Raw genomic sequence first — 23551 nt, forward strand, 5'->3', positions numbered from 1 at the left:
AAACTTACCGAGGGAGCACAGGCAACATAAATCCCCTACTCAATACTAGATGGCATGAGGTGCGCAAGTACATACTGGAACCTTCTAGAAAAGTCCAACATTTTGTTTACGTGTTTACCGGTTTATTTTGTTTACGTGTTTAGTTGTGTACTTTTATTGTGGTACATGCTCAAGCCTCCTAGAAAGTTCCCACGGTTGTTTACTTGTTTACGTGAATCGGGAACTTTCTGGAATTCGTCTCGCCATATAAAAAGCCGCAGGCAGGCCCGGCAGTTCAGTTCGGTTCGAGCGATCATCAAGGCGATTTCCGAGTGACAACAAGTGATTAATAGTGAGTGAACCAGTGAAACCTTCGACTTGGCTACGACCTAGGACAGTGATAGTGCTTAGTGATAGTGCTAAGTGTTGTAACCTAGTGTTTAGTGCAGTGTTAATAAAGTCTTCAAGAGAGTCACCAGGTCTTTCTCTCCAAATCCTCGAACCCTAGCACGTAACAATATGAATGAAAAAATAACTATCAAAAGAAACTTGAACATTACAAATGGATAATACTTCCTCTTCTGCTTATATTATAATCATATACTTGCGCGCCAAAATTCATTTATCGCGTGGGATCCGTGCATTTTTCGGCATAATAAGTATCATATGTCCTTTTTCGGGACTCGAAGTATCTCTTTCTGCAAAATCGGTTCAGGGCTTTTTTTTATGAAATAAGAGGGCAAAGGAGCAAACGAGTCACCTGATGGAAAGGAACTTCCGTCGCCCATGGACAATCACAGCATCAGGAGAGCTGCAGGTGCGTTGCCGACTGTTTAAGAGGAAATAGTGTAATAGGGGAGGGTAGGGATGGGAAGGGAAGAGAATAGGGGAGGGTAGGGAAGGGATAGGGGATAGTTGGGCCTCCGGTAAATTCACTCACTCGGCGAAACATAGCGCAAGCGCTGCTTCACGCCGGTTTTCTGTGAGAACGTAGTATTTCTCCGGTCAAGCCGGCCCATTCGTGCCGAAGCATGGTTCTCCCACGTATATAAAGGTTTGGGCGTGAAGAGATGACAGACAGACACACTTTCACATTTATAATATTAAGTATGGATTGGTCACGTGTCTTTACGTTAAAATGTTTTATCCATCGTAGAATTTTTTAAAGTTCACTTTGAAAAATTCGTAGATGTCTGGAAAAATCTAGAAAGATGAGTTTCAGCATCATACCGCGGTACTTTGGATGTTAATGCACTGAACGACAAAGGCATAGTCAGCTGAATTTGCCGGACAGTTCCATGAATAAATTTCGTCAAGGCTTTATTAGTCTTCATTTGTTGTCTTTATTTTGATGAAGCTTGACAGTTTGATATAGCGTCTTTTTAGCGTTTGTTGTCGTGTTGTAACTGAACCGTTAACTTTTAATGAGAAAGGGGATCGCAAATTGGTTTTATTATCATTATGTATTATGAATAATAATAATAATTAATAAGTTCTATAGAAGAGTGACTATATCAAAAAAGAGTTCCACCAAATGCAATCATGCTCATTTCTTGGAAATTTCGTATTTTAATTGATTGTTAAACTCAAATCGTCTATACAATTTTCGTCGCCAAGCTTAGTTAATGTATCTAGAGCCATATTTAAGCGACAATAAGCGTTATTGTTCCATACCGTATTATATTTCGACAACTATTACATATAAGTTGTAATAGAAACATAATATTCAGTATCCTTAAATTCGGAACCAAGAAATTATTCCCTAGAGGAGTTAAACTTAATTCATTTGTGGTATGAATTAACGAGTACTAGTACTCGTAACGATAATTATTATTAATATTATAATAATAATAATAATATCTATGGACGATTCACACCACGTCAGTCTGGCCCCGTACTAAGTACCTGAAGGACTTGTGTTACAGGTACCAGACAACGGATTTATATTTATTATTACTTTTATAGTATAAAAGTATTAAATATATTTCCGTATATATTCCATATTATATTTAAGATTTTTATTATAATATCATACACATATTTAATACACATGTAGCCCCGGGGACAATGAAAACTTTTTGTTCCGTCGGCGGAATTCGAACCCGCGACCCCCGGCTTGAGCTGCCACACACTCAAACAATTGAGCCACACGTTTTACGTATAAAACTTTATAGTAATCTAAATACGTTTCCACCTACCATTCAACACGTACGTTCAAAGCGGTCTGGGAACACAACAATACCACTACAAACAATTGACACGCCGACCATATTACACAGCTAAACCGTATTACAGGATTTGCAGGCGTCTATTCCTCGTTATTCTATGGTCCAAAGGATACGGTCGCAAAATTTATTTCTAGGTACCCATACTAATCCATAATCCTTATTAATATTATAAAATAATTATGTGAAAGTTCCGCATTATTAGTAACAGTAGTAGCATATCGTATGTTACTTTTGATACCTCCAAGAGTATGTGTACAAAGTTTCATGATGATTCGTCAAGTAGTTTTTGCGTGGAAGCGTAACAAATAACCACTTTTTTTTTGTATGACAAAAAAATGTTTACATTAATGCGAATGAAGTCACAGGCAACAGCTAGTAATAATATAAAAGCGAAAATGTGTTTTTGTATCTTTTACCTCTAAACGCCCAAACTAGAGTTCGGGCGTATAGACGTAAATAATAGAGGTAAATATAAATTATATTTACGGTAAAATGAAATATTCTAGAGACTATTTTATAATATTAGGTCATCGATTGTATGAGTTCATACAATCAATGACTTAATACAAAATAGTCTATACTCTTTTAATTCAAGTGAGTTAATAATATTATGGTATATAAATTTCATTATAATTATTTTGATAAAAAAATCTAATATTACTTAACTTGAAAGCCAGGCAACTAAAGTAATCTTTGCAACTCCATATTTACAAGTTTACAGATGTAAAACCAAGATCGTAAAGTTCAAACTACAAAGTTTAAGCGCGCAGGAATATTGTGAATGTTGCTGTAATATTGCTGCAAGTTGCCGTTTGGGGAGAAGACATTCTTGGGTATTTTATTTTTCATCTCCGATGAGAGATGATTTAAGTTATTGATTACTGTTTGTGCCATAGCGATATCTTCCGTTCAGTGTTTTTTAGGGAATAGGGAAGGGTAGGGAAGGGAATAGGGTAGGGGATTGGGCCTCCTGTAAACTCACTCACATGGCGAAATACAGCTGTTTCACGCCGGTTTTCTGTGAGCCCGTGGTATTTCTCCGGTTGAGCCGGCCCATTCGTGCCTAAGCATGGCTCTACCACGTAAAATTTTGTAATTTACTATGCTCATGTTTTTTTTAATGAAATAAGGGGGCAAACGAGCAAACGGGTCACCTGATGGAAAGCAATATCCGTCGCGCATGGACACTCGCAGCACCAGAAAAGCTGCAAGTGCGTTGCCGGCCTTTTAAGAGGCAATAGGGTAATAGGGGAGGGTAGGGAAGGGAAGGGAATAGGGGAAGGTAGGGAAGGGAAGGGAATAAGGGAAGGTAGGGAAGGGAATAGGGTAGGGGATTGGGCCTCCGGTAAACTCACTCACTCGGCGAAACACAGCGCAAGCGCTGTCTCACGCCGGTTTTCTGTGAGAACGTGGTATTTCTCCGGTCGAGCCGGCCCATTCGTGCCGAAGCATGACTCTCCCATATAGTAAATTAAATTATTAAAAAAATTGATTTATTTATTTGCGTCGAGTAACTCAAGTGAGTTGAAACTAAGTAGCTAACAGATTTTCTATTAATACTTTATTTCACTCTTAAGTATTAACAAACATTCAATATTCATAGAAAGCACTTAGAAACTATTTCAGTCATACAAATCTAAAAATCGATTAAATTAAGAATTTTAAAGTAAGTTCAAGTTCATAATCTCCTACAATCTTGGCCTTATTGATGGGAAACCTGTAAACCTCTATCTAAGCCTACATCTAAACCCATCTGATTTGTTATCAGGGTAATTGCATTAAAACCCAATCACGCGGAAAACAATTGATAGTCACTGACGTAAACTCAGGACGTAAACAATTAATTTGTTAATTAAACCCGATATTGTTAGTCATAACATATTTTGATAATTACGATTAACGTTAAATTCTAAGTATTTTGTTAGTTTTAGCCTTTAGGCGTTGAATACTTAGAGAAGATTAGTATCATCTCCAAGTATTGAGCGCCTTTATATTTTATACAAAGTGTAACAAAACTAAGTAATAATACTTTAGGGAATGTATGTATCCCATAGAGTTCACTGTGAAAGTAGCAGCGCTGAAAGACCAATTTTTTCACTTTTGTATGGGGAAACTGGTGACGCTGGGGCTTTTGCCCATACAAAAGTTAAAAAAAAGGTCTTTCAGCGCTGCTACTTTCACAGTGAACTCTCTACAAGGAACACATACACACTCTAAAGTATTATCACTTAGTTTTGTTACACCCTGTATATTCTACGCCTTTATAGTTATATATTCAACGCCTTAGTTAGATACTAGTATTCGTTGTTATAGTGGGCAACAGAAATGCACAATGTGTTAAAATTTCTAAAGTCTAGCTTTAGTGGTTCTTGAATCTTAAGATATAACCTGGAGATAGACAGACAGACGTACAGACAACGAAGTCTTAGTAAAAGGGTCCTGTTACTACCCTTTGGGTACAGAACGCTAAAAATGAACAAAAAAATTATGCGTCTATTAAAATAATGTATCAGCCTCATTTAATTTTATAAGAAAACTAGCTGATCCGGATAACGCGGTTTTGCCACATATTATTTTTAGAATCAATATTATAAAAAGTAGATAAAAATCTATTCTCATATTAGAGGAGTTTGCGCTCAAACACTGTTAAATGAGAATTTTATATATTTGATGTCCTCAACTAATTTGCATCTACTTGAACGTATAGGCATTATATTGTATGTAACACTTGGCATTAAGTATGCATGCGGCCGAAATTGGAATGGAGATGGCGTAATTAACAGTTTGCATAGAAGCGGCGTCACGGACCCTTGATATGGTAATGATCATCGATGAGACAAAAACCCAATTTACGGTTTTAAAGGACCCCTTTTGTGACGTAACTTATGTGTTACCCTTAGATTGGACTTCCCTATTTATAGGAATTCCTTCTTAGTTCAAATTAAGAAGCCAAAATTTAAATATGTCATCTGATCTGGTTCATCTAACTTGTGTTCACAAAGTGTAGTTAGTAATAATCTGTTTTGGTGGGCCTGGAGATCTAGATTACAGGCTTGGCCTAGTTTAGACTCCAGATCTCCCAAAAGTTACAATAATAATGTATTAAATACCTAATTAGTTTCTAGATACGTTTTATCCTTGTAATTTGTGGAGATGAATATTAAACGATTTATTATAATTATAGGAAGGTATAAAGAGGAGTGTCGTGGGATTTCTAGCTATTACTTCGGTTTGACTTACCTGTAACATTAAGTAGACTCTCTAAATTCCTAATTCGAAAAGCTATTACAGTTAACAAATAGGAAAGTTATTTGAAACCATAGACTTAATATACCTATTTGAAACAGAGTATGAAAATTATTTCGGTTTCTTTTTGGGTATGCAGAACTTAAATAACCTACAACCATGATTTTGAAGAAAGAGGACTCTTTTGTAGTGTGCACACACTTGAGCACTATAAATTCACTCCTACAAAACTAACATAATTTTAATAAAACCGACCATTATCACCGAAACCGGCGTAGAAAACATTTGGAAGTTATTTAGTATTTGTGTATCGTCCATAAAAATACATATTGAATTAATTAAAAAAGCAGTTAATATTTAGGTAATTAATGCTAAAGCGTATTATAAAGTCAATGATTTCATCGAGGACAGCACACCTTGGGAATAGGGTGGCTCCATGCAGGTTACTTTTCTTTTATTTTTGTTACATAGCTGTAAGCCATAACATTGTAATTTTCCATTTTTTTAGTAAAAGATGGCCCCGTGCGAGTTTCTTACGCCGGTTCTTCTCGGCGGGGTAGTTCCCGAACCGGTGGTAGGCAACGTAGTTTCTTCGTTCGACTTTCAAAAAGTGTATCATGATACCCATTTTGAATAAAAAGATATTTTATCAATTTATCTATATATTAATACGCGAACGAAAAACTTTATATTATTCCTTTTGACGAAAGATGAATGAAATTTTGCACAGTTATAGTTTATATTATGATGAAGGAGTGCATCGAGCTAATATTATTTTGAAATTATGCTTTTATCATACATTTTTTTAACAAATAAAACATTACACACACTACAATACGCACACTCAAGAAGATGACAGATTTTTGAGTGACAAGCCTACACATACGAATTATTATACTCTTTTATTTATGGTTGAAGTCTGTTGACAACAAGTTGACAAATTGAAAATGGATTATAGTTTTTTTTATTGAATCACTGCTATTAGACAACGCTTACACGGCCAGTCTGAGATCAGCTGAGTCCCAGAGACAAGAGTTGAAAAAAATATGATAAAGTAAATATTTTTTTACAAAATATAGAGGTAGTAGTCCTAATGTCGTTGAAACTAAGGTCGAATTTTGACCATTGGGCGATCTCTAGTTTATATAATTAAGGACGCAGTCGTGTTCTTCAGATCATTTAGAACAAAAATGCATTCATAACTCAACACCTAATTTTTGTTTTGTCGCAGTTCTGCGACCATATAATATGGAATGATGTTATTTTCTATATTGCTTGTGACTGTACACGGATCTCAAGTAATTTTACACAGAAATTCCCGTTATAACGTAGGCGAGCGGAGAAAGGATTTTTGGAATTCCCGCTCAGGCTCTCGTGATCCCATAAGGGTAGAAAATACCTAGTTATTTATTACACGACGGTACGTCCATTAAACATTTTGAAACTAAAGTGTACTCCGTGAGTTCATTATTAGTTCGCTTTTTAGCACGAGGCAGTTACGTCGACAAATGTGATAAACTACATCCTGCAACTTCGTGCAGGTCGCGCAGTACATTTTTCCGAGAAAAAAAACATCATATTATTCTATTTCATTATTTAGAACTGATAGTCATATAGCAACATGATTTGGTGACGTACGAGTACAATGATTTTTCTCACAATAATACATAATCCCCTACCCTACCCTATTCCCTTCCCTGCCCCCCCCCTATTCCCTTCCCTTCCCTACCCTCCCCTATTACTTGATACACTTGCAGCTCTTCTGATGCTGCAAGTGTCCATGGGCGACGGATGTTGCTTTCCATCAGGTGACCCGTTTACTCGTTTGCCCCCTTATTTCATAAAAAAAAAGAATGATAGAAGCATATCGCGGCGCTTAGTCATAGCGCCACGACCCTTATATTAGCAATGAATTAGTTAAAATACATTTTTACATCTAACTTATTTGTTCCTAGTGTATAAAATAATATTACTAAGCACTCAAAAACAAAAAAAAGACTTTTAGTGTTTTTTATGCGTTATCGAATCAGCTGAAAATAACTTAAAAATGGGGCATAATAATAAGTGCTTAGATGTAATAAATCAGAAAGTTAGAACTTTATTATTATTTTCCTCCTGACCTATATGCTGACCCAAATGAAACTTCTATCGGAAATATGTTAGGGGATATTCGGGGAACGCGAACTATGGTTCTGCCGCGTTTGAATATTGTTGATTGTACCCGAAAGTATCAGTAATGATTTGTTACAACCGTAACAAGAAAAATTAAAAAAAAAAAAAACTTCTTACACTCCGGGAGTGTCGACAGAAGTAGAAGTAGACATGATCACCGTGCGATAGACAGAGAGAGAGAGAGGGATTCCTGTCCTACTCCGCCTCCTCTCGATTTAACGAATTTTCGATCCAGTCACTTATACTCGTAGTAACTCAATTTAAATATTTTTTACCCATCCCTAAATATATTTTTTGAAGGATTTTGTTACAAAACACTGTTCTAGTTTCACCAGTTATTTAATTATGTATGGAGGTATTATAATGAAAACATTGATGCTTCTTGTGAACTACAATAATAGTAACAGAGAAAAATAATCAACTTTGTACCATCGAGGAAATTGATTCCTAGGCAATTGACGGACCTACGTCATGTGGTCGGCTTATGTCAATTCAATGTTAGCTGCGATCGGTCGGATGGGTTTGACCTAACGCAACTAAATTGATTAGGTCCTCCATCTGCCTAGGAATCAACTTCTCAGATAGTACATTAATGTTTTATTCTCCGCGGTCAGTGTGCGCCAGACCTTATTTGTAATCGCATCCTGCCCTTATTTACTCCTGCGGAAACTTCTCAATTAGAAAGTTTTAAGTTTTTGATGTTCCCTAAGCTACTAAAAGGGGTTCTTTAAATTTGTTCAGAACGCAAGTTCGGTCTTTGTTAGTATGGCATAATTCGTGAAGAAACTTTTTGTTGGGGATATTTCTGTTAAATTAAATTAATGAAATAAGCATTAGCGATGTCGAATCCTATTCGCTATAGGCCTCTTGGATATCGTTGCTAAGCTACGGCAACGCCGCGGGTCGGTTGACGGCGGAAACTCACGGGCGCTTTTCTCATATGATTCTCATACAAGTCACTGCACTTTTTGGTAATTGTTTATATTTTTAGCACAATAAAAAGTAATGAGCCAAATTATTATTGATTGTGAACTTTATAATATTTCCGCAGACTTTTTCCGCGGAAAATCGTACTTATCGAAAGCTATATTTACTTAAATGTACACGATCATGAAATTTTCTTTCAAATTCATTGAATATGATTTTTTACTTTGTATTTATGTATTTGTATGATCATCTTCTTAGTTATTAGTTATTACTAAAAACAGGTTGTTTACCTAATTAAAAATTACAGAGCACAGACTAATTCCAAAGTAATCATGTTCATGAAGTCTTCGAAATCCATGATGATGGAGAACGAATCATACGTGTAAAAGTAATACCACAGACCAGAGTAGGTAATCGACTGTACGACGTGAAATTGGAGCTATGTATTGAATAATCTAAACAAATATATTTTCAACAACTTTTCAACCATACATGCAAAATATAAATGGAAAATGCAGATGTACCTATTTCAGTATCAAAGACATGATGCCCGCAACTCCGTTGTGCCATAACTCTTGCACAACGAAGTAACCGCGCGGGATTCGGGAACCGAACATTTTCCCGAGACAAAAAGTATCCTATGTCCAGTGGCGTAAATATAGGGCTGGCAAAATGCCACGGGCCCCCGACCCAAATGGGCAAAAATTTTTAAGTTTGCATAATAATGTTTATTATAAACGTGACGATTTTTACTGATAGAGCCCGATCAATTTGCCACGGGCCCCGGATCTTATAGTTACGCCACTGTCTATGTCCTTTTTCGGGACTCTTAAGAATATATTATTATGGAGTTATCCATGCCAAATTTCAGCAAAATCTGTTCAGCAGTTTAGGCGTTAAGAGGTAACAGACAGACACTCTTTCGCACTTATAATATTATTAGTAATATCAGTAATTAGTATATTAGTATGATAATATTATAAATGCGAAAGTGAATATTGAAGGAATTAGTAATAAATATTGAACCGACAATAATTTTATTTATATCATTTTTTCAATTACAATATATTATTATACATAAAACAATGATATTAAAAATAACTTGCACGTGATATTTTAGAAATATTCATGCGAGATTTAGATTTAAGCATGATTAATAATCGGCATGTTGATTTCGATACGTTTCCGAATTCCGTCTCAGAAACGAATAAAACTTTAATTCACGAATCCGAGATTGGGAATTTTTTCACCCTACAACACAACAGTACCTCGTACCGCCCATATTTTTTCCTTATTCAGAGCACTTTTCAACGTTTTCAACGTGTTTTCATTTTTAACTAGTAAACAGTATTTCACAGCTGATCGCACTCTGACACCCACGTGTTGCCTGAATCTGCCACTCGCCGCGCCACTAGAGATATCCAAGAGGCCTATTGCTTGGGAAATTCGTTGTCGTGAACAGTTTGATTAAGGGCTCTATTTTAATATGCGTATTATTGTAATCTGTAGCTATCCTTGGCTGTTTAGTGTTTACACACAAGCCGCGAACAATCTAGAGACAGACATATACTGTCTCACACGAAAAACGGCTGTGTTACATCTCTGTCTATTCCTTTTGCGGTCCGCAGCATAGGTGTGCTACCTAACCTTTTCAACGTGGTTTATTATAATATTTTATAGTACATCTATTTTCCATAGCTGTAATCTATATATTAATACGTGAGCCAAAAACTTTGTATCCCTTTTGACAAAAAATGGAAAAACGTAGGTGAATGAAATTTTGCTCAGTTATAGTTTATATGGTGAAGGAGTGCATCGAGCTAATATTATTTTGAAATTATGCTTTTATCATACATTTTTTTAACAAATAAAACATTACACACACTACAACACACACACTAGGAAAAATGACAGATTTTTGAGTGACAAGCCTATACATACGAATTATACTCTTTCATTTATGGTTGAAGTCTGTTGACAAGGTGACAAATTGAAAATGGCATAAACTTATAATATGCATTATAAGTTTATGGAAAATGGATTACCTATAGTTTTTTTTATTGAATCTTAGATACTTGACAATGCTTACACGGCCAGTCTGAGATCAGCTGAGTCCCAGAGACAAGAGTTGAAAAAAAATAGGATAAAATCTTTATTTTTTTACAAAATATAGGTAGTAGTCCTAATGTCGTTGAAACTATGGTCGAATTTCGACCATTGGGCGATCTCTAGTTTATTTAATACTGTGTATTTTCTATTTCAGACAATGCATAGGAAGGCGATGTACCAGGAGTGGATGCGGCACAGTTAGTTCGTCGGGATGTCCACGATGCGCGCGCCGGGTGCCCAACTCACCCTCAGCCTCGTCGTATTCATCGCCCTCATGGGGTTCTTCGACGAGAGCAGAGGTAGGTTACATACATACATAAGCCTTTAGGCACCTAAAATAGTATTTTGATACACACTAGGTCCAAAAATAAGAAGTTGGTCAAAATCTATACGTGGGAGAGCCATGCTTTGGCACGAATGGGCCGGCTCGACCGGAGAAATACCACGTTCTAACAGAAAACCGACATAAAACAGCGCTTGCGCTGTGTTTCGTCGAGTGAGTGAGTTTACCGGAGGCCCAATCCCCTACCCTATTCCCTTCCCTACCCTCCCCTATTCCCTTCCCTTCCCATCCCTACCCTCCCCTATTACCCTATTCCCTCTTAAAAGGCCGGCAACGCACCTGCAGCTCTTCTGATGCTGCGAGTGTCCATGGGCGACGGAAGTTGCTTTCCATCAGGTGACCCGTTTGCTCGTTTGCCCCCCTTTTTCATAAAAAAAAAATGCATTCGCTGTATATATGTAGCCAATGCAATTTATTAGGTAGTATCGATAGCCAAGTTAGCGTTGTGCTGTATCAAATCCCATACACTTTTGACAAATAGTCAATATGTAACTTTGATATAATAATTTGACACAGGTCATAATCATTGCTTTTGCGTCAGTCTTACCTTTGTAATGCTGCCTTTTCATGGCGCGTGTTATCGCAAGCCGCGCCGCGTCCGCTCGAGCCACGCGCCGTGTGAAGGGGTGGCTCGGGCAGGCTCGAGCAGGCGCGTTTAATATCACGCGCCAGCTCGAGCCACGCGCCCTAAGGAAGTGGTGGCGTGGTTGCGTTCTCACGGCGCGTGCTACCACGAGCCGCGCCGAGCCCGCTCGAGCCACGCGCCGTGTGAAGGGGTGCCGCGGCGCGGCTCGTGTAGGCGCGTCCCGATCCGATTAAAGTCAGTAACTTCAAAGGCGCGGCTTGAGCAAACAGGCGAGCATGAGCCACCCCTTCTCACGGCGCGTGATATCACAAGCCGCGCCACGCCGACAAAAATTCAAGTAAAATGAAACTTTATGAACACGATAATATATATCATTTTGCTCTAAGTCACTTCGTTTAATAAGTAAATTTTAATGAAATGCAACTTTATTCACTAGGCAACTAGGTTGCATTTCAATCTATGCCGCTAATTTTATTAAATGAAATAAATCATTTATTTGATGCCGCTGCTTGGCGGCTACATCGCGCTATAGCTAGCACGAAGATTTTTATTGTAGGTGATTAACTAATATGAAACTTATTTTCACTTACACTCATTCTTGGTGTTGTAGAAATATCACGCCAGAGGGATTTAAGTCCCAGGGTGGGATACCCTGGGGCCTGGGACTAAATTCCTATGGCGTGTATTGGTCCTCAAATACTGGTGGCAGCTCATTACTGAGTTTTACAGTGCATGGCAGGATGTTACGCAAAAAATGCACGGTGGAAGACTGCCACTTACCAAGGTGATGAGGATTAATGATGGTATGTTTTTCGCGTGGAATGATTTATACTAATGGGCCGGCTCGACCGGAGAAATACCACGTTCTCACAGAAAACCGGCGTGAAACAGTGCTTGTGCTGTTTTTCGCCGAGTGAGTGAGTTTACCGGAGGCCCAATCCCCTAACCTATTCCCTTCCCTACCCTCCCCTATTTCCTTCCCATCCCTATCCTCCCCTATTCCCTTCCCATCCCTATCCTCCCCTATGACCCTATTCCCTCTTAAAAGGCCGGCAACGCACCTGCAGCTCTCCTGATGCTGCGAGTGTCCATGGGCGATAGAAGTTGCTTTCCATCAGGTGACCCGTTTGCCCCCTTATTTCATAAAATAAAAAAATAAAATAAAATATGACGAAAGCTTGCAGGATGTACGATTCCGAACAATAATAATTGCTCAAAACCTTCCCAGATCCCCGTGATGCTATACTACTTTTATAATTCACAATAATAATTATTATTATATGTTTCCACTCGTACTGGTGAAAGAATGACGCTTCTGTTCGAGCACAACATCACGAAATTCGTCTGTACGCAGTACGGCTACTCGCTGTGGCATGATAATAACACCAAGAGCGAGTGAGAATGAAAATAGTTTCATACTAGCACAGATTACTAGCATACTAGTTAATCACCTTATACCTATAACAAATATATTTGTGTATATTTGTATAGCGCGATATAGCCGCCAAGCAGCGGCATCTGTTATCAAAATAAAGGAATTAAACTTAATATAATATTGTAAAGTTACATTTCATTAAAATTTACTTATTTAACGTAGTGACTGAGAGCAAAATGATATCTAACATCGTGTTAATAAAGTTTAATTTTACTTGAATGTTTGTCAGCGTGGCGCGGCTTGTGATATAACGCGCCGTGAGAATGGGTGGCTCGTGCTCGCCTGTGGCTCGTGCTCGCTCGTAATAGCTGGCTCGGTGCGGCGCGGCTTGTGATATCACACGCCGTGAGAAGCCAGCCTAAGGTACGATTTTTGACTTAATGATAGTTTTTCGAGCATAAACTTATAATATATGTTTTTGAGCCTTGCTCTTTTCTTGTTTGGATCTAGGACTCAAAAGTGATAAGCCAAAATCGTCGGTAAACAGACTACCAGAGAAATTTAGTGGGATATGTCAAGCCGACCAAATAATGTAGGTCCGTACATTCTGCCTACGAATCAAGGTGCATAACATAATATGATTTAAACTGTTGCGCTTAACAAGAGATCGCAAGCTAAAATTAGTTGGCCATTCACTAGTTCGACAAAGTTGAAATTATATTCAATATCACATTTTGTTGCGCTTAATGGCTATAGCCATTAAGCGCAACAAAATTATTAGCCATTAAGTTTGAGAATCCCTGCTATACAGGGATTCTCAAACTGTAGAAGGGCAAGAGAGGCCCCGCCGTGAGTCGATCCTCCATCATTATCCATAATCACAAAAATTATAAAATAAAATTATAATATTATGAATCATACAAAACAGACAGATGATTAAGTATCTAAATATTTGTTTATTATTATTTACTTGCTTAACCTAACTGTAATAATTATTAAAGTACATAAATAAACACTTATGTACTTATCTTTTTGTAATAGCTAGGTAGAGAAGGGCGTCGTGACAAAATATTTACTTGTAAGTGCGCCGCAGGCTGAAAAAGATTGGGAACCCCTGGGCTATAGCAAAGTGACCGGAACGGAATTATTGGGCTGAGTTTATATTATGCGTCCACGAGAACGAGCGGCTTAGCCGCCATACCGCGAGTTCACGCGGCGCGGTCGCGCCGTCATTCTGTAATCTCGCGGTGTAGCCGCCAGACCGTGCGTTCAGGCGGACGTATGTATTTCGAGCCTTAGCTAGATCCCTATCATTATACGTCGGATGTAGTTAGTCTTTATAGACGTGGCCTCAATTATGAGCTGAACACTTATAAAAAGTAGGTTTATAGGCTTAAGGTGACGCCACGTTAAAGTAAAAAATCGTGTATGATATGTTTTAGATTGCTTGTTGTTGTTTTCTATAAGGGGCCGGGCCGGCCTCTCATAGAAAACAAGCAATCAAAAGCAAAATCTAATGGAACAAAATCAAAAAAGCAAATCTAATGGAACAGCAAAAAAATGAAAAGGGCGTAAACGACAAAATGGTTTTTATCGCGTAATTTAAAAACCATAAATACATTTCATATTATAAGCTATGGGCAAATTAAAGTGTATGCTTGAACCAATCTATGTAAAAAATTTTGGAAGCTTAAATCACTCTCCTCTGTTGGCAAAATAGGATTTTTTTTTTACAGAGGTCTTTTTGATTGATTATTCTGTGTTATAAAAGTTGACCAATCGTGTTATGCTATGGGTAATTCAAAGACAAAAACATGATGAATACTGACAATGAACTTTAATTTCTTAGCTTTAGTCATTGCTGAGAAAAATCGATATCACTACACCCAAATTATCAAGGCGTCGCCTTAATATATAAAATGTCTAGCCTCGTAACTTCGGAATATGCCAAACAGTAATATTATATGAGGCAAATAAAATGTATTACATTTTATATTGCCACCCACAATAATTAGTGTAAGCGAAATTTTAAGGCTAACTATAAAAGCGAACAAAAATACAAATAATAAAGAAAGCGTTGAATTTGGTACTTCGTTGGCATAGTAAAAGGAGGGGAAGTAAGTTATCGGACCGCGCGCGGCTTGTATGTGTGCTCCATAGTATCAATACGTCGCCACACGGCACACAACAAAATCTTGGCACTGCGCACGCATACAAGCCGCGCGCGGTGCCTTTGTATGAAAATAACTTACTTCCCCTCCTTTTACTATGTCGTTGGCGTGACAATTAGTGAATCTTACGGGTTTATTTCATCAAAACTGTCATGAACCTCTATTATTTGGGAGCACGGCAGTGCTTCAGCCAAGCTTTTTAGCAAAGGCACGGCCGTAGCATACTTTTCTCGAAGCGGTTTGCGGCTTTTTCACAAAATAGTGTTTGTTAACACTATTTTAGCACTAGAGAAATATAATCAGCGACTGATTGGATTTATTAGGTACTATCGTTCACATGCGTCGTTATATACTAAAAAACACTTTACGCTTGCCGTTTGTGTAAGTATGAACTACCCCAAATATGAAGTTTTATATTTGTTTTTCTTGTGCTCATTGCCGAGCCACTATAATAATTATAAAATAAAGAAAACTATTGATAAATTCACTGAATGTTGATTTGAATTACAAAATAAGTTGAAGGCTTGGCTTGAATGTGATCTGATAACTTTTTACGATAGATATATTGCATGGCTATGCAATATTTTGCTTGGCTCCTTTTTACATTTAATGTTTTGGTGGGATAATAATATGTTTTCCCGGGAATCAAAGTAGGTATCGTTGTAAGCTGCAGCAGGTGTCGGATGGTTTTGACTTTAGCGTAAAGGGATCCGAGGACGGATGCAAACAGACTGAAATTAATATTATGTATACAATTAAATGAAATGTGATCATTGGTCCTGTAAAAATTAAACTTTAACCGTTTTAGAATTGAGATGTACTTACATTCAAACAAATCGCGCAGTCTGAACTCCATTGTTAGGATCAATTTAGACCGCAACGCGACGCGTAGATGCATTTCTATGTAATTTGTATCATAAAGTTAATATACCTAACGGAATAGATAAACAAAGCCTGAGCAAGGGAGATGTCACTATCAGTAACATTGCGAGATAAAAAGAGACAAACAAACAAATATACTTTATTGTGCACAAACATAACAGTGAAATTTACATTATTTAACAAAATATGAGACATGTACACAAGGGCGGCCTTATTACTTGAAAGCAATTTCTTCCAGGCAACCCTTTAACAAATTTTATAGAGATAGACAGGAAAAAGGTAATGTGCAAAAGTATATTATTATATAAAATATAGTATGTATATTAATAATATAAATACTTATGCTTAATATACTACATATACTATAATACTATACATATATACTATACTACTATAATATACTATATAAATGATAATAAGTTTATATAATATTATAATGTGTATATTATACTGTAACCATTAATGATTGACAGATATATCAAAATAATAATTAAATAGCAACGACTTAAAGCGATTCATGGTTTCAGCTTGCCTTATATGATCTGGTAGGGAATTCTAAAGTAAAATAGACTGAACGGTAAATGAGGAATTGAAATATTTAGTGTTATGGGCGGGGACGTTAAGGAGAAGTTTTGAATATGAACGGAGCTCTTTTCTATCGTAATTGTGAAAAACAAAATTGTTTTTTAAATAAGTAGGATAATGGGAGTCAAATAAAATATTATAGAGTAAGGAGAGGATGCGGAAATCACGGTGATATCGGATAGGGAGCCATTTAAGCTTGATGCGGTATTCGGTGATATGGTCATATTTTCGTAAACCAAAAATAAACCATAATGAAAGATTTTGAAGACGCTCGAGTTTATTTAATTGGTCTTCAGTTAAATTAATAAAACAAGCATCGGCATAATCTAGTATAGAAAGAAATAAAGACTGTGCTAAGACTACTTTTGTTCGTGTAGGAAGAACATATCGAAGACGTTTTAAGGAATACTAAGTTGAAAATACTTTCCTACTGATTTCTTGTAGTTGTGGCTTCCAAGATAAGTTCTCATCGAAAGAGACACCGAGATTTTTAACAACTAAGATCGCTAAAACTATGTACAAAATTGACGTTTTTGGACCTCGCGTGACACTAGTGCCTCTAGCGGAAAATTGACACGCGGTAGCCCCCATCTGTCAATTCAGTACAAATATGGTACAAATTTAGAAATACATCTACGCGTCGCGTTGCGGTCTAAATTGACCCTTAGGTACAACAGTCTAGAGTATAGGCGATTGTTCTACGTTATCTCATACTGTTCACGTTCATCTTGTCACGTAGTGTCGGACTAATTGATTTGTTTCGGTCCGTTTGTTCCTCACCGCCCGTTCACTCTCCAGAGGTTTTGAAAACAAGGCTTCTATCGTGAACCAAGATATGCTGTGACAGATTTTTTATTTCATTTTATGAATTAAATAGAGCAAAGTTTTATTCATTTACGTACCGTAATATAACATTGAGACAATATTATTGTTTATAGACATCCCCTACATCTAAAATTGCGTAAGACGTTTATTGACGATTATTTTAAATTGTGAAAACATTATGTAGTTCATATTAACGCTCAAAGCATACCGGCACATTTCTCGGATTTTCTTGCCTCCTTCACTGATCAAACTCACATTGATGCAATCCTTGTATCGGAGTCGTGGCTCAAGCCTTGCCTTCCGTCCGCTAGTTACTGCTTGCCTGGATATAAGTTACTCCGAAATGACCGTGTGGGTAGGGCCGGGGGCGGTGTTGCTATATACCTAAGGTCAGATCTAGCTCATACACTCGTTAGTTCGTCTGCTCAGCCGCCTGCATCCAACTCTCCAGAATATTTGTTCGTTGAGGTTCAATTAACAAATACAAATAAAGTTCTCCTTGGCGTATGCTATTGTCCTTCATCTCAAATGGATTACTTCTTAGCATTTGAGCAACTGCTAGAATCACACACCCCGAACTACCAGCATACTATTATTATGGGCGATTTTAATACCTGCATGGTTAAGGGCGACTCTAGATCTAGGAGACTCAACTTAGTTTTAGAAAGCTGTAACTTGCACTTGCTTCCGACAAACACCACACATATGACCCCTGGTTGTACCCCCTCCTTACTGGACCTGATGATTGTGTCCTCCCCTAATCTTGTTCATAGGCATGGACAGTGTTCCGCTGATATTTTCTCCTATCATGATTTAATATATCTCTCTTATAGTGTGCGTCCTCCTAAAGTTAAGAGGAAGGTTCTAATGCAGCGGAATTTTGCAGCGCTAGACTTTGAGAACTTAAGGAATGACACGAAAAACATTGACTGGTCCTTGGTCCTTCATGCTGTCCACGTTGACGATAAATTGAATGCTTTTAACTCGCTTCTCACTAGCCTTTATGACAGACATGCTCCAGTAAGACCCGTCAAATTAAAGCATACTCCAGCGCCGTGGCTTTCTGAGGATATCAAATTGCTAATAAGGCAAAAGCATGCTGCAAAAACGAAATATAAAAACTCCAACAGTGAGGAGCACAGAGAGAAGTACGTCAAAATAAGAAATCGATGTAACAGACTGTGTAGAGACGCTCAGCGGCGTTACATTCACTCGTCTGTAGAGAATGGGGATCCTAGTCGAGTGTGGAGATTTCTGAGAACCCTGGGTGTCGGCAAAAGCACGGATAATAATTCCTGCACGTTAGACCCAAACACCCTTAATTGTCACTTTGCTGCTCCTTTAACTTCACTTAGCCCGCAATTAAAGTCTAAAACTATTGACAATCTAGAAAATTTACCCTCTCACGACTTTCCTTCATTTATTCTAAATAGGTTCAATGAGGATGATGTCAGAAAATATGTTACATCCATCTCTTCTAATGCTGTTGGCGATGATGGTATTAGTCGAAAAATGATCATCCCCATTCTCGATATTATTTTGCCCATACTCGTTGATATTTTTAACCATGCTGTTGATACCTCAGTTTATCCTAGCGCGTGGAAAGATGCCAGCGTAATTCCATTACCTAAATCTGTTAGACCTAAGCTGATTTCAGACTACCGTCCAATTTCCATATTACCTTTTCTTTCTAAAGTGTTTGAACGGTTGGTCTGTCAGCAGCTTACTAATTACGTAATGCAAAATAATCTTTTAAGCGCTTTCCAGTCAGGTTTCCGACGTGGTCACAGTACCACTACTGCGCTAATAAAAGTAACTGACGATATACGACTTGGCATGGATAACAAGTTACTTACAGTTCTAGCCTTATTTGACTTCAGCAGCGCATTTAACACTGTCGACCACGATGTATTGATTGGAATACTAAAGACATTAAATTTATCATCACCTGTAATCAATTTGTTCCGAAGTTACCTTGTGGGACGCCGACAGAGAGTAAAGCTGGGCAGCTCTTGTTCTGACTGGACTGATATCTCTGCCGGTGTTCCCCAGGGTGGTGTTTTGTCCCCCCTTTTATTCGCTCTTTTTATCAATAACATCACTAAAAATATTGTGTCGTCTTTCCATCTTTACGCTGACGACTTACAGATATATACTCAGTCGACATTAAATAACCTTCATGTTACCCTGAATACCTTAAATAGGGATATTGAAATTATTTCTAATTGGGCCTTGAGCCACGGTCTACTTATCAATCCAAACAAGACACAGTTAATAGTTATTGGTAGTCCTGGCATGGTATCTAGGATTGACTGGGGTAGCCTACCACCGGTGGTCGTTGATGGTACGATTGTACCATTCAGTCAGACGGTTAAGAGCCTTGGGGTTTTCCTCGATGAAACCTTGTCGTGGGGACAGCAAATTAAAGAACTTAGCAGGAAAGTATTTGCCACTTGGTACTCCATTTCTCGACTCCGTTACGTTCTTCCCATACCAACCAAAATAAAGATAGCAGAGTCTCTGTTTTTATCCACTCTCGATTATGCTGATACTTGTTCCGTCAACCTGACTGAGGATCAGCTCAACAAATTAGAGCGGCTACAAAATCTTGCCATACGATTTATTTTCGGTCTTAGAAAATTCGATCATGTATCCGAATACCGAAGGAAACTCAAGTGGCTACCGATTCGTCGTCGACGCGATGCTCGCATTTTGTCACTTGTATTCTCCATCATACATGATCCGTATCTGCCATGTTACTTGAAGGATAACTTCTCTTTTCGGCAAGCAGATAAAGAGTTACGTTCTGCTTCAAATCACCTTTTAGACGTGCCTGTACAACATACAAAGTACTATAACTCTTCTTTTGCTGCTACGGGAATAAGGCTGTGGAATTCATTACCTACCCATATAAGAATGGCGACTACACTGTATCGGTTCAAAATGCTCGTAAAAGAACATTTTTTATCTATTAGTAATTCATGCAATAGTTAGAATTTAAAAATGATGATTAAATTGTAGTTTTAAGTTCCAACTTCTGAACTTCTTTTTATTTATGTCCTATTTTTTTTTTAATCACCTTTTTATATAATATTATAATGTATGTATGTATGTATTTGTGTATGTATTATTAAAAAAAAAATATTAAATCCTTATCCAAGTAAATATTGCACATTCACCTAATATCAATAACATACTGTCCTTTGCCTGTGGTTGCCTGGAAGAAATTACTTATTAGTAATAAGGCCGCCATTGTGGTACACTGTAGTTATAAGTTGATAATTATTGTTGTGGTTTTTTTTTACTTCTTAGTGTGTGCGCAATAAAGAATATTTATTATTATTATTATTATTATTATGCTGAGCAAATCTTTCGCCTTTTTCATATTATAATAGAAATACATAAAAGGTATTTAATCTTATTATACCCTACGCAAAGATGTCTTATAAAAGTATGAGCTAAGAATATATTTTAATTCTTTCTAAGTAGGTATAACATTAAGTTGAATAAGGTTACTCCCACATAATTTTCAAATACAAAGTAATAATATGTCACGATAAGGAGGCGTCCACAAATTACGCAATGTACTTAAAGTAAAAGGAGACAATCTCGCCGAATCTTATGTGGGTGAAGGAGAAGCTCATGAAAACTAACGTATTACCTTTATTATTTTTTAGCCTCAGGTGAGATTGTGTGAGATTGAGGCAAATCTTACGACAGGGAGAGGGGTTAACCCATCGATCCCCAAGAGGCACCCGGCTGTCGCATTACAATTGAAAATCTATTGTGCCTGCAATTCCCACGATCGTGGTATTACGTATGTTTTCTTGTATTACATTGATATTTTGTTGTAACGATAATATTGTTAATTTGATATACAAAATAATAAAAAGTGAAGTGTCTTATAAAAGGGAAAACACCAACGGGTCAAACCATATTATAAGCTAAAAACTTAAAATATGTAACACAAAAGAGAAACACCTCTTATTATCTGGCGTCTTTATCTAGTAGATATCTGGTAGTGTACTATTATATACCTGGTAGTAGATACTTCATACGATTTTCCAAAATTCCATCTCAAAGGGATATGAAGTGCAATAATATTATAGAGAAAAGTTAGTTAAGGATAAGCAAGCATACAAGAACTTAGGAACACTTATACTACAATGTAGGCAAAATGTAGAAGCGTTGTAGCAAAATCTAGATAAGCTCCACTTCTTGAATGCAAACTGAAAGTACACACGTGCTCCATGTTTATTAAGACGTGCACTTCTAAAATCTTAAAGTTATCTACATCTCGCAAACTAAAATGTTGTAGAATATAAGCTCTGCTACAAAACGATGTAACTGCACGGTTTCTGCACAGTAGACATACCGTACTTAGGGCCTGTTTCACCACTTTCTGATAAAGTGCCTAATATGCTATTTACAACTTTTTTGACAGATTCTCCATACTTAGTTAGTTAGTACCTAACTGCTATTGGAAGTTTCGTCACTAACAATGCGATTTAACGAAACTATATTACATATTGAAATGTAATGCTAAGTTAATCAAATGCACTTGATTGGATTGAAACGGAATAGTTAGTGGAACAGATAAGCTATCTGAGGAATCAATGCTCCAAGTTCGTCTCCACAGACAATACGCTAGTTAGTATTAAGATGCTTATAATTTACATATTATGTGACATCTTATGCAGACATTAATCACATCGTATATAATCCGGACTTAGTTTGCATGAATAGGGAACTATATTTAGGAACTCGAAGCATTTAACATTTAGCCCCAATTTCACCAACGACCGTTAAAGCTAACGCTCGAATTAGTATCACGTTACCTCTTTCGTTTTTCTTATGAATGAAAGAGAAGACATGACATTTTAACAAGTTGTTAACACTAACAGACGTTGGTGAAATTGGGGCGTAACCCATCAATCCCCAAGCGGCAGCCGGCTGCCGCATAAGAATTGGAAATATATTGTCTCTTCGATACCCACGAGGTGTTAAGCAAAAATAGAATAAAATATGGCGATTGACAAGATGATTTTATTAAGTAACAAATCAAAAAGTTACAATTAATAGAGAATTAAAAATAAGTGAGTTGAAGTTAGCTAAAAACGCTATTATAGAGACTATAATACAATAAGAAATAATACAATAATACGCTAAGAAAGGATTTTGATAAATTCCAACCCCAAGGGGTTCAAATAGGGGATGAAAGTTTGTATATAATAATACTTCTTAACGCGAGCGAAGCCGCGGGCAAAAGTTCGTATTATATAAAACTCAAAGGTGACTGACTGATTGACATAGTGATCTATCAACGCACAGCCCAAACCACTGGACGGATCGGGCTGAAACTTGGCATGCAGGTAGATGTTATGACGTGGGCATCCGCTAAGAAAGGATTTTGATAAATTCCAATCCCAAAGGGTTCAAATAGGGGATGAAGGTTTGTATATAATAATACTTCTTAACGCGAGCGAAGCCGCGGGCAAGAGCTCGTAATAACTAAAGATACTTCATACTAACGAAAGACAAAACGTTATTTTGCACAGATATGCGCAAGTTAAACCTATTCTGTTCCATAGATCTAGGTATTCAAATTATCCAATGAGCGTAATTCTAATTTGCGTCTGCATTAGGATATTAATAGACCATTACTTAGTTTTTACGAGCGTATTCACTCGCTGCAACTGCTAACTGCGGCCCGATCGCCATTATTACTTACTAAACGTATAAATTGACTATTATGGCCAATACGAGATCTGCAAAATCAATCAATAAAGATTTATGTGGGAAGTTTGTTCATAAATTTCGTTCGTTCCGGTTATGAGTACTAAATGGGATTACCGTTTTGTAATTACATTGGAACAGAGATTTTTTGGCGATATTTTTAATTTTGATGGGTTTATTATCGGTATTATTTAAATGTTAGGATGTTTAGGCTTAGGTTTAAAAGAATTAGTAGAATGAAAGCCCTGTTATAGCTCAGTTTGAGTTTGTACAGTAATATACATAATATCAATATTAAAATATTTATGACGTAGGAAAGCCATGCTTCGGCACGAATGGGCTGGCTCGACCGGAGAAATACCACGGGCTCACAGAAAACCGGCGTGC

At 37.2% G+C, this 23551-nt stretch overlaps 1 protein-coding gene across 3 annotated transcripts in view; it reads left to right on the forward strand.

Moving 5' to 3' along the window:
- LOC121727867 (zwei Ig domain protein zig-8-like) overlaps positions 1-23551 on the forward strand; it is a 191217-nt gene that overhangs the window by 107739 nt on the left and 59927 nt on the right. For all 3 annotated transcript variants that reach the window (XM_042115908.1, XM_042115907.1, XM_042115906.1), the window contains one exon: positions 10816-10960. In XM_042115908.1, the coding sequence (XP_041971842.1) occupies positions 10873-10960 (88 nt within the window). In that variant the 5' untranslated portion in view covers positions 10816-10872. The remainder of the gene's footprint in view (positions 1-10815; positions 10961-23551) is intronic.

The sequence above is a fragment of the Aricia agestis genome, chromosome 6, assembly GCF_905147365.1.
Source record: "Aricia agestis chromosome 6, ilAriAges1.1, whole genome shotgun sequence".
NCBI lineage: Eukaryota > Metazoa > Arthropoda > Insecta > Lepidoptera > Lycaenidae > Aricia > Aricia agestis.